The 16930-nt window shown below is 34.9% G+C and overlaps 1 protein-coding gene across 1 annotated transcript; it reads right to left on the bottom strand.

Annotated features, from left to right (window-relative positions):
- Positions 1-5291: 5291 nt before the first annotated feature.
- Positions 5292-5962, bottom strand: LOC128093781 (uncharacterized). The gene is made up of 2 exons (XM_052711531.1): positions 5836-5962; positions 5292-5770 (listed from the first exon to the last, which is right to left on the bottom strand). The coding sequence occupies exon 2, from the start codon at positions 5744-5746 to the stop codon at positions 5513-5515; it is 234 nt and encodes a 77-aa protein (XP_052567491.1). The 5' UTR covers positions 5747-5770; positions 5836-5962; the 3' UTR covers positions 5292-5512.
- Between the last annotated feature and the right edge of the window lie 10968 nt (positions 5963-16930).

The raw sequence follows: 16930 nt of genomic DNA, 5'->3' as shown, positions 1-16930 counted from the left end.
GTGAAAACAGGTCACTACTGCCTTCACCCGTTGCTGCTGGTTGGTTTTTTTTTCCAAATCTTTAAACTTATTTTTGCGACAAAAAACTGCTCTGATGTATTTCTACCGTTTGCCAATTCCAAACCAATCGCTACCGAACACTCTCTCTTTGCTCTCCCTCTCATTCAAATCGGGCAGTACAGCGAATGGTTCGGAGAGACCGATTTCGTTAAGTCGCTCAATGCTGTCTGAGAATACTTTGCGATCGGCTTAGCTTTGATCGTTTAAGAAATTGCTTTACATTAATGATATCAATAATATTTTGCAATTTTGTAGTTTACACAGCATCAAAGACACATTTGGCAGCAATTTCCACCATACCAAAATCTAATTGACGGCAAACTGTGGTAGTGCAGGCCAAATGAGCACCGCGCTAGTATTTTTTTGGCTCTCTCCTCTCTGAGCACATTCGTGTATGACTCGGGTCGACGGACGGAGTAGAAAAAGAAATTCACGAAGTATTTGTTTCGCTGAGTGAAGCGATTGAGCAAGCCGCTGGCAGAGAGCGGGTAGTGTTCGCTAGCGAATGGTTGCCTGCTCCAGTCGGCAAAGATTCATTCGATGATGAGTGAGTGATTTCTGATCTTTGAACTGAAAATCGGGACCCTTGCTTGTTAGAATAAGTTTTCGTTTTTCACCACCATGTTTATAGTCATGCTTTTGTCAAAATTGAAAAAAAACATCAATGAAATAATGAAAATATATGATTCTTGAAATGAAAACGGTGGTCCAAAAAACATTAGCCTTTTGTAAATTTAAATTTTTACTTTATTTGGCTAAATCTTTGTCCATGCAATCTTTATGTCAAAAGGAAAAAAATGTAAATGGGTAATTCTCTACCAACTCACACGAAATCGGGAAAAGTTGCCCCGACCCCTCTTCGATTTGCGTGAAACTTTGTCCTAAGGGGTAACTTTTGTCCCTGATCACGAATTCGAGGTCCGTTTTTTGATATCTCGTGACGGAGGGGCGGTACGACCCCTTCCATTTTTGAACATGCGAAAAAAGAGGTGTTTTTCAATAATTTGCAGCCTGAAACGGTGATGAGATAGAAATTTGGTGTCAAAGGGACTTTTATGTAAAATTAGACGCCCGATTTGATGGCGTACTCAGAATTCCGAAAAAACGTATTTTTCATCGAAAAAAACACTAAAAAAGTTTTAAAAATTCTCCCATTTTCCGTTACTCGACTGTAAAAAATTTTGGAACATGTCATTTTATGGGAAATTTAATGTACTTTTCGAATCTACATTGTCCCAGAAGGGTCATTTTTTCATTTAGAACAAAATTTTTTATTTTAAAATTTCGTGTTTTTTCTAACTTTGCAGGGTTATTTTTTAGAGTGTAACAATGTTCTACAAAGTTGTAGAGCAGACAATTACAAAAATTTTGATATATAGACATAAGGGGTTTGCTTATAAACATCACAAGTTATCGCGATTTTACGAAAAAAAGTTTTGAAAAAGTTACTTTTTGCGTTTCTCTTTGTTTTGTCGTCCGTGTCTGTCGCGGGTGACCATGAACGGCCATGATCGATGACGACCAACTTTTTTAAAACTTTTTTTCGTAAAATCGTGATAACTTGTGATGTTTATAAGCAAACCCCTTATGTATATATATCAAAAATTTTGTAATTGTCTGCTCTACAACTTTGTAGAACATTGTTACACTCTAAAAAATAACCCTGCAAAGTTAGAAAAAACACGAAATTTTAAAATGAAAAATTTTGTTCTAAATGAAAAAATGACCCTTCTGGGACAATGTAGATTCGAAAAGTACATTAAATTTCCCATAAAATGACATGTTCCAAAATTTTTTACAGTCGAGTAACGGAAAATGGGAGAATTTTTAAAACTTTTTTAGTGTTTTTTTCGATGAAAAATACGTTTTTTCGGAATTCTGAGTACGCCATCAAATCGGGCGTCTAATTTTACATAAAAGTCCCTTTGACACCAAATTTCTATCTCATCACCGTTTCAGGCTGCAAATTATTGAAAAACACCTCTTTTTTCGCATGTTCAAAAATGGAAGGGGTCGTACCGCCCCTCCGTCACGAGATATCAAAAAACGGACCTCGGATTCGTGATCAGGGACAAAAGTTACCCCTTAGGACAAAGTTTCACGCAAATCGAAGAGGGGTCGGGGCAACTGCTGTGTGAGTTGGCGGAGAATTACCCAAATGTCTACGAAAGGTATAATAAAATTAACAAAAAAATCTTAACATGCTTTATACTAAATACATCCTTACCGAGGTTGCTAAGGTAAAATTATCGAGGCTCGATATGGATATCATCAGGACGGTAACGATAATTTATTTTTAGCGATATCGTTAATCATTAAATAAAATTTGTACCAACCTAATATTATCGCCAACAATCGACAAGTACTCATTTTATTAAATTCTTCTGAAATCGACCTTATTCAACCAAATCATGTAAATTTTCTTAATGCTTTCACTTATAATATATAATTTTGAAAATGTAGTAAGTTTCAAAGTGTGAATACAAGGGGGTCAATAAATAACAAAATATAAATATTGAAATAACAAGCCATAGTTTTTACATTTGCATGGAAAAAGTGTTTTAAAATTCATTTTACTCTAGTTCAGTTGTTTTGCAATCATTAGTTTTTCTAAAAATGTAAAATTAGACGAAAACAAAAATTATAGCAAAAAACCATATTGCGGTAATAAACATCGACAATTTAAAAAAAAACAGAGATTTTTAAATCAACCCAACCATGATTCTAAACGCAGGGTAATGCATTTTAAATTGATTTCAGTTGATTGAACTTCAATTTGGGGTGACAAAAACTTTAAATAAAATTTGTACCAGCCTTATGGGTATCAAACGAAGCGAAATTTTGTATGATTTTACATGAAATTTTGCATGATTTTTTATATGTTTTTTTAAATACTTAAATTTTTAGAATTTACCGTATTTTTTTCGAAAATACTCAAATTTTCTTAACTTGCTAAAAAAAAAGTTTATTAAAGTTTTTTTAAACACTAAAATTTTCAAAAAATACTGTAATTTTTGAAAATACTTAAATTTTCAAAAACTTGAAAGGATGGGGAATTTTGAATGCATTTTCACTTATTTTTTTTGTAAATCACTCACAATTTTTTTTTTAAATACTTTTTTTTAATGTGCAATATGTAGGGGAGAGTGGAGAGACTTGATCCCCTTTTTTTGTATCGCACATAACTCTGTCAATTTCTCACAAAACTATAATCTTTTTGCATGAATTGAAAGCTTAAACATTCAACTATGTTTGGCTGATAAGGGTATTTCATCAGATAAACTCTTCGAATAATGCCAAGCTTATATTTTAAACCGGCATTTTCAAAATGTTGGGGGTAATTTGATCCCCCTTTCAACATTTTGAAGAAATCTTAAGCAAAATGTTTCTTATTCTTCCAAACTTTTATTTTTCTATAAGATACAGTAATTTCACATTAAACCTGTACGTTTGTGTTCGAAATACAACAAATTAAGCATGTGAAATATTTTAAAACATAAAATTTTCTTTTTTAGACCAAAATTGAGCATGTTTACGAAAGCTGGTAATTTTTGTTTACAAAACTTTTGAAAAATGGTTCAAACTGCAGTTAGTTATGTACAACTATACTAAAGGAAACTATGTACGAAAACCCAGCCAAATTATTTAATCTTGAGGCTGATTTCAGTGACTGTAAAAATGCAGGTATCAAGTCTCCCTTAACGCACTTTTTAAAAAAATTGATTGTAAAAATAGTATGACGATAAATTTAACGTTAAATGCGTAAGGGTTTTGGAGTTGATATGTTTATCAAACAGTTTATGTATATAAAATATTTTTTTAAATAATTTTTGAGTGTTTTCTATACTTATCAAAACAAAGAAAAAAGATCTCTTGGAAGTTTTTTGCAGCACTTCTTAGAAAAAATTGTGTAACTCAATCCAAACATTTTTTAATTTTTTTCTTTGTTTTCTACAATGAGTTTTAGTCAATTTCGCACAACTTTCTAGAACAAAGCTAATTGTTTTACCCACATGCTGACGAGATACAGGCTTGGGATCAAGTCTCCCCGGGGATCAAGTCTCCCCACTCTCCCTTATCTGTATAAAAAAAGTAAAATTTTATATGATGCATCAAAATTTTAAAGTTTGTTTGAAGCATACAAAATTTCGGTTCGTTTGATACGGATACTAATTGATATTGCAAAAAAAAAAAAAAGAATTACAGGCCATAGTGTCAACATGTGAATATTGCATAAATATCATTTGAAGTTTTTTATCCTTGACTCTGACCAAAGTCAAGGGGGGAGAAGAAGGGCAAATCATAAAAAAAATAATTTGCAAGCCATAATAACATTTGAATGAAAAAAAGTGTTTTGAAAATGCATTTAACACCTGTTCAATCGTTAATTTTCAAAATATCTTAGTAATGGATTTTTTTTCGTCAAAATTTTTTATTGCAGTACTGTACAATTGAAATTTACAAAAAAATAATATAGTTTTAATCGATCCCAGACAGGTTAAATGTGATTTTGAACGCCGAAAATGCATTTCAAATTGTTTTCAAATGATAAGACTTGTATTTCCATTTAAACTTTGAAGTTTTTTGATTTTTTTGCCCCCTGATTTTCCAGACCAATTTTGAAGGAAGGGGTGGAGGGGGTAGGGGGGGGGGGGTTTGAAATTCACCTTGAAAAATATTTGCAACGGCTTTAGGAGTTTTTCAAAAATCAGCATCTTTAAAAATATTATCGCCTTTTCCAGATTTTGCACCACCCAAATGTCTGTTGCAAAGGAAACACGAAAACAAAATCGAAAATAAAATGTATTTTGGCAATCAGATTTTAGTAATAAAAAGTCTAATAATTATAAAAATCGGTAAAATATCGAACTCACAGTCCTATCCACTTCCCGGTGATCTTACCACTGGTCGTAGACGGCGCCGGTATTGATCAGCATGTTAAGAACATTGGATGGTTGCGAAGTAGTGAGAATTGGTATGTTTGGTCCATGGAGAAATTCTAGAAGGTCCTGATAAAGAACAGAGTTGCAGAGTTGCGGGTCGACACCAATGCTATGCTACAGTTGATTTAATTTACAGTTTGATTTAATAACAAAAGTGGCCTAAAATCTTCAATGTCAGTTTATATTATGATTTTACCTCTTCCTGATTGGGGTGTAGACGGTTAATCCAGAGCGACATTTGTTTCAAATGTAGGTCATTATTATTGTTGAAACTCAAACAGATTTACATCTTACAGCGGATTTCGTCAGTTTATTAATAATTTGTTGGTTAACATTTGCCTTTTAACAAGCAAGCTTTAGATGCACTCGCAACTACCGGACATTCTACCATTTACACATGTACAAATAAGGGAACGCACCCCGAACGTGTACGGACACACGCCTCCTCGGGGGCACGCACAAATACAAACTTAAATACATTCAGAACACCACGTGCCCCCACCCCCCGATCACGTGAAGTACACCGGGCACAGATAGAGGTCACTGTTTTCGCCGATTCCGTACCCGGCCAGGGTGCGCCCATCCTCGAGGCGCTGGTTCCGGTAGAACATCCAGTGCGTGCTGGTCGGGATCGCCTCCAGCTTCTGGATCATGGCCTTGACCTCGCCGATCGTTTCGCGCGCGTCCACCTTCAGCCCGATCGGGTAGATTTTCCACGTCTGGATGAACACGAAGATCTGCATTGTGGTGCCGGCGTCCTGTTGCGGCTGAAATGAGAGCATTATATCTAATTAGTTGAAGGAATTGCATAAATATTAGAGATAAAACTTACTTGTTTGCTGCTAACGAACGTGTCTCGATGGAGGGAAGAGATCGTCGCTGAAACGTCAACAAGACCCGGCGAAACAATGGAGCTGCCGATGAGTGACAGCCAAATGATAAGGGCTGCGTTTGTGACACTTCTAATTCTCGCAGTTTCGGGTCACAGGATATTGAGGGATTGATAAAACTGGAAGCCTCTAACTATAATAGTGAAGTTTAAATAAGCACATGTTTTCCATTATAAATTTTAAATTCAGATGTATTAAGATATCTAAATTTTCGAAGCAACCTGTTTGCTATGAATTTTCTATGCAGATATGACTTTTTAAAAATTTAATCTAGATATATTTTTTAGAAAATATAAATATTTATTTCAGTTTTATATAAAAACACCAATCAAAAAGTGTATCTAAAAACCCAACAACGAAAAACCCTGTTTTCAAAAACAGAGCGTTGCAACGTCACGAAATGTAAGCGGTCTTCAAAAATCGAGGTTTAATTTTTTCGAAAAACTAATGATTGAATTCGATTTGTTGGCCAATTTTACACTAAAAATGGAAGAAGAACTCCAAATTTGCCGTTTAACAGAACAGAGTTATTGGCGAAACATGAATTGGGTCAGGATTGAGAAAAAGTCACGCGTTGCAACGTCACGCTACATATCCCCCTCTCAAAAATAGAATATTCGCTTAAAATAATGTTTCAACATTGTTTCTTATAGGAAATTTAATGTACTTTCCGAATCTGTAATAACATATGTACCTTTTCAATGTAATTTTTGAGTTACAGCCGAAATACTGAAAAAAAGAAAAGTCAAAGCGTTGCAACGTCACGGCGGAATGTGTCATAGGACTGTATCAGGCAGTGGAAATCTAGTTTCAAGACTTCTTTTTTTTCAAACATGTACTAGAAAAGGCAAAACAAAATTTTGAACAAAGGCGTTGGAAATTTTTTCTTGAAATTTAGGGTGACTATCAAAGGTTTTTTTTTGTTCAAAAGTGTATGAATAAAATTGATTGAAGGACCAATCAATATGACTGAGAAATTTGTTCCATTGGAAATTCTTTAAATATGTAAGAATTTTGTTTGAATAATTTCATGTTTCGAGTAAACAAGTTTCCTCAGAAAAAATGCCGTCCGTTTTTCAATTCAAAATCATTTTCATCAAGATAATCATGAAACTATCAGATTTCAAATTGAAGGCCTCGCGGTTTGAACACAATTCCTTATTGAGTTGAGCTGTAGATTGTAATTAAAACTATTCAGCAGAAATGTTAAACTTAAAAAATTACCAATTTCTTTATTTTACTTTATTTTTGCTCTAAGTTTGTATTTTTCTCTCGTTTTTTTTATTGATTTTGTTTTTTTTTTATGTTTTATGGGACTCAATAAAAAACAACTTTTGAGCCATAGTGCATGAGCATGATGGTGCAAAATCTGGTTCCCAAAATATGTTTTTCCTTTCTTACTAAAGAATGTAAAAAAAAATTTACTCGTTGGAAAGGTTTTTCGATAAACTAACCAACGATGGGTCGGATGGTGGATCCGGACATAGTTTACATAAATTTAAGTGAGATCCGGCTTGCAAAAAGTACATAAATATTACTTAAATGGCCATATCTCTAAACAGGGTTGCCAGATCTTCAAAGTTTTGGACACATTGGAAAGGTCTTTCGATTAACTAACCAACGATGAGTTGGATGACATAGTTTTCATGCGTATAAGTGAGATCCGGATATATGTGAAAACACATTTTTATTTATAACTTTTGAACTACTTATCGAAACTTCAAACAATTCAATAACGATGTGTAGGACCCTAAACCAAGTCGAATGCAACCGGTTTGATCAAAATCGGTCCAGCCAGTGTTGAGAAAACTTGGCAAGAAATTTTGGAACATATACACATACACACACACACACACATACAACACACACACACACACACAGACATTTGTTCAGTTTTCGATTCTGAGCCGTTAGGTATACATGAATATAGGTCTACGAGCTGTTTTTCAAAAGTTCATTTTTCGAGCAGGATTATAGCCTTACCTCAGTGAGGAAGGCAAAACGGTGCACTTTATCGAATTTCGGAAAAGTAACTTTCGATTGAAATTTGATTTGGCCTTTGAAAATATGTTTTTAAATTTTTTAAACCGCATTTTCGTAATTTTTCAAAAATCCAATATTAAAAAAAAACTTGTTTTTGGAACCAGGTTTTGCACCAATCATGTCTTTTGGAGTCCTATAAAACAAATAAAAAAATCGATAATTGAGAAAAAGTAACTTTTTGTGAGATAAATAAAACAAAGAAATAAGTAATGAACTTATAGTTTTAAGTTTTATGAAATCGTCAAATTTGACCAAATTTATTCCAGTTCTTTCTCAGTTGAGCAGTTCTCTACGGAATCGGTCTTTTTTCTTTAATTTTAATTTTTGTATTTTTGTATCCGGCTGAAACTTTTTTGGTGCCTTCGGTATGCCCAAAAAAGCCATTTTGCATCATTAGTTTGTCCATATAATTTTCCATACAAATTTGGCAGCTGTCCATACAATAATGATTTATGAAAATTCAAAAATCTGTATCTTTTGAAGGAATTTTTTGATCGAATTAGTGTCTTCTGCAAAATTGTAGGTATGGATATGGACTACACTGAAAAAAAATGATACACGGTAAAAAAAAATTGGTGATTTTTTATTTCACTTTTTGTCGCTAAAACTTGATTTGCAAAAAATACTATTTTCAATTTTTAATTTTTTTTATTTTTCGATTTGTTAGGACATCAAATGCCAACTTTTCAGAAATTTCCAGGATGGGCGAAAAATCTTTGACCGAGTTATGATTTTTTTGAATCAATACAACTTTTTTCAAAAACTCGAAATATTGGTCGCAAAAATTTGTCAACTTCATTTTTCAAAAAGACCAAACATTCAATATTACGCCTTTTTGATATGTAACTCTCGATTAAAAATGTTGAAAATATTTTTTTCGAAAAGATCGGAAAATTTTGTTAAAATGTTAATGTTAAATCGGACCATTGGTTGCTGAGATATCGACATTAGAAAGTAGTGGGTTGTTTGGGTGAGATTTAGAAAACATCAATTTTCTTGTTTTTAAACCTTTGCATGGCAATATCTCAGCAACTAAGGGTCGTAAACAAAGTCCGAAAAAGCAAAATATAGAAAATTTTGTCAGCTTTTCAAAAATATTTTTTCAAAAGTGGGCAAACATGGGCACTTATTTTTAAAAAGTCAATAACTGCAACTATTTTGAAAAAAGTTACCTAAAAATGCCTATAATTTGAAAACGGTGCACTGTATCAAAATTTCACTAGAGTACTTTTTGATTGCAAATCCAATTTTACATCGAAAAATGAAGTTGACAAATTTTTGCGACCAATATTTCGAGTTTTTGAAAAAAGTTGTATTGATTCAAAAAACCATAACTCGGTCAAAGATTTTTTGCACATCCTAGAAATTTCTGAAAAGTTAGCATTTAATGTCCTAGCACATCAAAAAAAAAAAATTAAAAATAGTGTTTTTTTGCAAATCAAGTTTTAGTGAAAAAAAGTGAAATAAAAAATCACCAAAAAAATTTTACCGTGTATCATTTTTTTCAGTGTAGTCCATATCCATACCTACAACTTTGCCGAAGACACCAAATCGATCAAAAAATTCCTTCAAAAGATACAGATTTTTGAATTTTCATAAATCATTTTTGTATGGACAGATGCCAAATTTGTATGGAAAATTATATGGACAAACTAATGATGCAAAATGGCTTCTTTATATATCTTGGAGGTTTTAAGTAAATAATTTGTCAGGTAAAATGTCACGAGGAACATAAAAAGATTTAAAATAATAATCAGTGTTTTTGGAAATTGGAAAAAGTCACTGACAGTATAACTCTTCCAACAAACAATGAGCTTTTTTTTTACTTGGAACTCAACATGCGCATTTTTTTATAATTAAGTACAAACAAACACCAATTGTTGCGTTTAAAATAATAGAAACTGACTAAAAATGTCAGAAAAAAACAAGGTGACTTTGATAGTCACTGTGCTGTGGTTTCTTTTAAGGATTCATTCAAAAAATAACTATTTTATATCTAAATTTATTAGCATTTAATACATTAAATGTAAATTTAAGGTTGAGTAAATAAATCCAAATTTAATTGCAAAACTGTTCTCCTGGAAATGCCTTCAAAACTGGAGATATTTTTTGGTTTCTGTTTCAATAAAAAATAACGTTTTGTGATTCGAACTTATTTTCCTTGAGAAAACATGACACTAAGAGAGTATTTAAATAGTTCTATTTGTAAATAATTTCAAAATAATAGTTGACTATCTTTTGAAACATTTAAAAATATGTGGAGTCGGAGCCAACTATTTGTTGAAAGCTGGAGTCGGAGTCGGAGTCGGCTTGAGTTGGTAGGCCGGAGTTGGAGTCGAAGTCGGAGTCGGTTTGAGCTGAAAACTGGAACCGGAGTCGGAATCGGAGTCGACTAAACTCAGAAAGCCAGAGTCGGAGTCGGAGTCGTTTGAAATATGACCGGACTCCGCAGCCCTGCTTAAATGTATGTAAACTACACTCAAAAAAAATATTTCTGAATGTTACATAATTTATTTAATATTTTTGCACATCATTAAACATTTAAATTTAATTGTAATTTGATGTAAATTTGCAACAAATTTTACGTCAAAACATGATTTTACGTGTGTTTCAACCGTTTACGTCGAATCTCAAGTTTACATCAAATGAACCAAGTTTACATGTGATTTATTTTTTCCGTGTCGAGTAAATTCACATATTTTTTTCTGTGTATGACCAGGTCTATCATCCGACAAATAATTGATTATGTAATTAAAAGACCATTCCAACGAGTCCAATACATTGAATAGTGAGGAAGGCACCAACCACGTAGGTGGCTTAAGTTAGTTTTTATTTTAAATAGTGATTGTATTTCTTGCTTTGTGAAAACTAAGGACGTCTTGCTAAAAGGAAAAACTTAAATCTAAATCGTTTGTGTGATTCATCACGATCATGATCAACAATCAAGACTTACTATTTTCTTTATTTCTGCCATTACACGTTGACTAATACCGTTGATTGACGACCGCGCAAACGTCACGTAGAATTTTGAAACACTACCCGGGCCTAGATGCAACCAAATGCAGCGCAAAACGGAAAGAAGGCAAAAATTTCACACAATTCACACGATTTGGTTCGGTCGCGCCTCCACAGACAGTCAAACCCCGTCAAATTGCGTGGTACCTTAAGTTCGTCAGTTACAGCTACGAAGCTAGGGTGGGGTGGGCTATTGTTGGTCTACTTTGTTGATTGCTGTAATTTTATGATTTCTCATATAAATGTGCAGAATTCTAGATATTTTCGGAAATGATAGTAATTTTAATTAAAATTTGTTTTGTTTTAGGGCCGAACCAGATCACCAAATCCTGATCCCGTTGACAGCAACTTTAAGAGAGAGTATTTTGATCGGAATTTCACACTTTCGCCGATGAACTGATGAAACACTAGATAGCGATGTGTGTTGTGGTTCACCGAGCCGCCATCTAATTATAGAGGCCACTGCGCCAAGGGATATCAAGTCGGAACAAGTCTCGGCGCGATCTCGATGTTCAAATCGTTACAAAAACGCTGCATGGTGTGTGTGAGGGGAAAGGGAAGTTCGATACACAATGCTCCAATTCGTTCGCCGTCAGTTTCTTGACACCGCGAGCACATGATGGGAGGACCACCCTACCCGGCCAAGTTTGGAAGGGTGCAGGGGGGTGGGGAGACACGCATGAAATTATTAATGTCAAAATTTAAGCTGCATATCGATATAGATATTAATTCGACACGGCAGTCGCAACCGGTTCCAGAGTTCGCGGGAAAGAGAGTTCAATGTGGTCTGAGTTACGATGACTTGGGATTGCAGACCTTAATCACAGAAAAATGGACCCCGCTGGCCGGCAGTGAAATTATGAAAAAGTATTAGGAAAGTATTTCCAAAACAATCACTTCCTCTTATCTGAGATCGCCAAAACAATTTCGTTCGTACCAGTTTCCAGAAGTTGCGCGTTACCGCGACCTGTCATGAATCATCATACCTGCCAAGTTATTGTGCATTTCGCGGTATTCTTCAGCGCGCAAAACTCAAACGTTACACGGATTTGCCCCATCGGAACCTGTTCCAAAGGGTTGAACCGATTTGGGGGCGCTTCAATAAGCCATAAAATTGTTCCATAACAGCAACCAGCTTTTCTTGGTTGGTGGTCGACCGGCTTTCATTCAGATGTGGCGCTGGCATTTGGCCCAGGTTTCGCAACTTGATTGGCGGGATTCACCACTTGTGCAAAAGTTGATCTTCCCCGTCTCATGCATTGAAGGAGGAGGCGTGAGAGAAAGTAAACAAAAGAGCAAGATTGTAATAATTATGTTTTTACATTTATGGAAGTTAATTTACAAACAAGACCACCCCGGATGAAGAACGAAGCATGGGTGTTCTGGATATCAAATTTTGGTTTTGAGCCTTGGTTCCATAGTTTTGTTTTTTCCTTAAATTATTTGGGCATCTTATTTTCCCATAATTTTGTTACAAATAACTATTTTTGAATTTTAAGCAATTCTCTGCAAAAATAGTAGATGATTTTCATTTTTTGATTTCCTGATACGTTGTGGGAACCTTCCTTATGACCAAAACAGCCATTTTTATTATTGGATCGTCCATACAAATTTTCATTTAATTTTTGCAGCGATCCATACCAAATAATGTATTTAGCATAGCATTGATGTCTACCTGTAGTTGCTACTCTGTTATTGACCAGGACCTCCAAGAATTGCTCCGTGGACCATGTCCCTATCATGCTAGCCAATCACAGCGCCGGCCACGACCAGTAGTAAGATACGGGGAAGTGGATAGGAATTTTAGTCCGATACTTGAGTGATGAAGGCCACTAAATCGGCTGCGTCTTCGACAAAGTATCACGTGAGATTTGAGGGTGTTAGTAAGACGGGTGTGAAGCCAGGATTCACCGTGGTAAGTGATGCGGCCGGTCAAATCTATTTATAGTCCTTAATTCTTCGTATGTTCTTGGATTCATTTTGGAAGCTTTCTAACTCGGTTCACCAAACGAGTATGCAACCAGTAAGAATTTCTTGAATTCAACTTTGCATTCCAATCAAGTTTCTTGGATTCTTATAGCATTCTTAATCACTCTAGTCAATTAAGCCTCGATGGTCTGGTGGTTAGCATTTTTGTCTGCTGACCCAAAGGACGGGGGATGGAACCCCGCCGCGAGCTAATGAATTTTTCAAGTGTTCAGAATTCCTTCTTTCCATAATTTCTCGATAGAAGCAGATGGGAATCGAACCCAGAACCTTCCGCTTACAAAGCGAACAGCGTAACCATTCAGCCACGCCGTCCCCTCGATCCATACAAAATAATGTATTTATTCAAAAATCTGTGTCAGAAATGTTCTGATTGATATGGTAATTTTGAAATTAAATATGTCTTTATTGAACATTCTTATAATAATTACATTTCTTTTACATGATAAGTGGTATGGCCTAATGCTCTTCATCTTTGTTGTATTTTTCGTTTTATTATTAACTGATCACATTTATTTCTTTGCTTGAAATTGTTTTACATTATTGCATTGAATTGAATACATTTGGGTAAAAAAGAAAAAAATCACTTTAACAACTAATCCTAACCTAAAACTAAAAAAATAAATCCATTGAAATATTCAAATCACTAGAACGAGTAAACTACGAACTGTATTTTAAGATGAATGCTCCAAGAGTTCTTACTTGTTCCTGGCGGGTTTTGCAACTACGCAGTGTTGTTGTCAACTCGATGAAAATGTTCAGAAGTTCTTGTGGTGAAAACAGGTCACTGCTGCCTTCATCCGTTGATGCTGGTTTGTTTCCCCTCGGTTGCTGACTGAAGCCAGGAGGTGTTGTATTCCCCAAGGGGTTTCCAGCATCAAGGATTACTGACCAGTCTAAATGGAATTACCAGGATTACTGACAATATATCACGAATTACTATGATTTCCGAGAATTATTTCGGATTTCCAGAAACCACGCAGAATTGCTCAAATTTATAACAATAACTTGGAATTACTGCCTAGCTTCCAGCATATTGAGAAAAATCTTTGGAATTGGATCGAATGACAGCTGTCAAACGCACAAAACCATGTGCTTGGCAATAGTGCGTCCAACCCGGGAAAAAAATCCCGGGATTTTTATATGTTGTACGGAGAATTCTCGGAATCAAACAAAAACATTATTTGATCTGGGAATTACATAAGTATTACAATTTATAAGTTTAAACTTTTCTAAAATTTTACATTAATTGGTATCATTTTATTTGTAGTCATTTTTGTTTTTTAGCCATCTTAAACCATTTTTTTAAGCTGTTTTATTCATGTCATATATAAATAAATAAAAAAATTATAAGATACTTATTTAATTTGAATTAGAAATGTTGTGCACATAAAATTCAAAGCACAACAAAGAACAACAAAATTTTGTTTAAGTTATCAAAAAACTGCTATCCTTGTTTGGATTGATATCAATAGTATTGAGCTAATTCTATAAATTTAAAGCTTGAAAAACATAGCAAATCAAAAGAAAACATAGATATTATGACTTTTTCAAAAACTTCCCGGGAATATATAAATATATTCCCCGTTTTCCCGGAAACTCAAAACCTGGTAAAATTAGACGTCCTGCTTCGAAATCATCGAAAAATTGGGTAACCATCAAAATCAGTGTGACAACTGATTTTGGCGATTTTGGCTTTAAAACTATCTAAAAGTGCTATCCTTGTTAAGATTGGTAATAATAATATTGAGCTAATAGTATGATTTTAAGGCATGAAAAACATAACAAATTTAAAGATAACATAGATTTTACGACGTTTTCAAAAAATTAAAAAATATTTTTTTCCGTTTTCCGGGAAACTCAAAACCCGGGAAAATTGGACTTGGAAATCATCGAATAATGGGGTAAATAACAACATCAGTTTGACAACTGATTTTGACGTTTGAGTGTTTTTTCATCCGAATACATTTGAATTAGAGAACATCCGAATTAGCGGACATTCTCAATCCGCTCTGTACTTCTTACAACCATAAAAGGCATCAAGGAAAAGCATTCTACCAATTTACCTTTAAAGAATTACTAGTAGTTACTTCACAGAAAAAAATATGGTAATATTCAACAGGAAATGGTGACAGATCTTGTGTCATAAAAAAATGATTAATTTTACCTCAGAAAATGATGAATTTTCATCAGTTTTTGATGAATATTCATCAGGTTCACATTTTTACACATTTTAATGTATTATTACTAAAAAAAGAGGTAATATTCAACCAACCAAATTTTCAACATTCCAAAATTCAACTTTTTTTCTGTGTTGAATTGATGTGAAATGCACGAATTACTGAGTAACTATGGAATTACACGAATTACTACGGAATTACTAGGTAATTCCAGAATTACAGGAATTACTGCAGAATTGCGAAGTAATTCTGGAATTACTGAATTACTTACTTAAAATCCGAATGATCCCGTACTAGCTGGTTTCTTACATGAAAATTAAGAGGCATTTAATAGAATCATAAAAGGTTTATCGAAATTATCTTTTCAACAGTTGTTTTCTATTATTTTATTATTTTCCGAAGAATGTTTTCACAAAAAAAAGAATCATGGAATTACCAGGATTACTGGGATTATTACGAATTACCAGGATTACTCTGGAATTACTCAATAAATCCGGAATTACTGAATTACTTGCTCAAATTCCAAGTAATTCCGGATTAGTGACCAGTCTGACACGATGCTGGAAACCCCTTGGTATTCCCTGCAACTCTTTGCCGCTGATTCAACGGCAATGGCTGCAGATTTGGAACCACTCGAGTAGATCCTGCTCCTGGTGACGTCAAAGCAGGAAAATCCACGTCCGTGTATGCTGGTGGTGTTTTGCGACGATTTGGTTGGTGCCTCGTCATCGCTTGCTGCCGAATTTTTACAAACTCAGCTCGTTTTGGGCAGCTTCGATTCTTGGTCGAATGGTCGCCGCCGCAATTGAAGCATTTCGCTTCGATGTTCTCGTTGATTGTTTCGCAAGCTTGAGTTTTGTGCTCACCTCCGCAGGTTGCACAACGACTCTTGATGAAACAGTTCCTTCCACCATGTCCAAACTGCAAGCAATTCGAACATTGTGTCACGTCACGGTGCACTGGGCGATAACGTTCCCAAGTCACGATGATGTTGAAAATTGCCCGAACTGCTTTCAGCTCAGACGGCGTTGTCGATCCTCTCTCGAGATGAACCAGGTACAGTTGATCACGATACTTGATGACCTTGTTGTGTCTCGTCATCTTGAAGACTTCGATCACGTTCAACTTAAGAGTTTTGAGCTCTTCTTTCAGCACACTCACATCCATGTCGTACAAGCCACGGAGGACCTGTTTCATGGGGCGTTTACCTGGATCGTCATGGCTGTAGTATTCAATCTTTGTGTTGTTCAGGAAATCCCGAACGTAGTTGTAATCCTCTCTGGTAGGTAACAGAATTTTGAGTCCATCAGCACACAAGCGAATGGAAGCTCGTAAAGCACCAGATTTGATAAACCCGGTCAGCCACTTTCGCACCGAATCCGATGACGATGTTTTCACAAAAATGGGTGGCAACTTTTCCCGTCGTTCAAATTCTTCCTTCTCGCTCACGTCCACAGGGAGGGTAGCGAACTGGTTTCCAGACAATTTTTGAGCGTCCTTGCTCAAACTGCCTGGCTTTGCAGGTAGCGCTTCGGCATTCTTTAGCTTCTTCAAATCTGCTGATCCTGCTGGTGAGGACCGCCTCTTTTTCTTGCCGTGAGGCATTTTTTGCACTTTTGAAGCACTTTTCAGGAGCTAAAATCCAGTACCTCACTGAATGATGGTCCACAAAGGAATGATTGATATGGTATTTTAAGCAAATTCAGAAGAACTCAGAGAAAAAAGATGCACTCTAAAATAAAATAACCATTTTTTTAAATTTATATAGCACTACAAAAAGTGAAAAACATAAATACTAAAGTATTATTCATAT

Source organism: Culex pipiens, chromosome 1 (assembly GCF_016801865.2).
Source record: "Culex pipiens pallens isolate TS chromosome 1, TS_CPP_V2, whole genome shotgun sequence".
Classification (NCBI taxonomy): Eukaryota; Metazoa; Arthropoda; class Insecta; order Diptera; family Culicidae; genus Culex; species Culex pipiens.
This window is presented reverse-complemented; position numbering and strand designations above follow the sequence as displayed.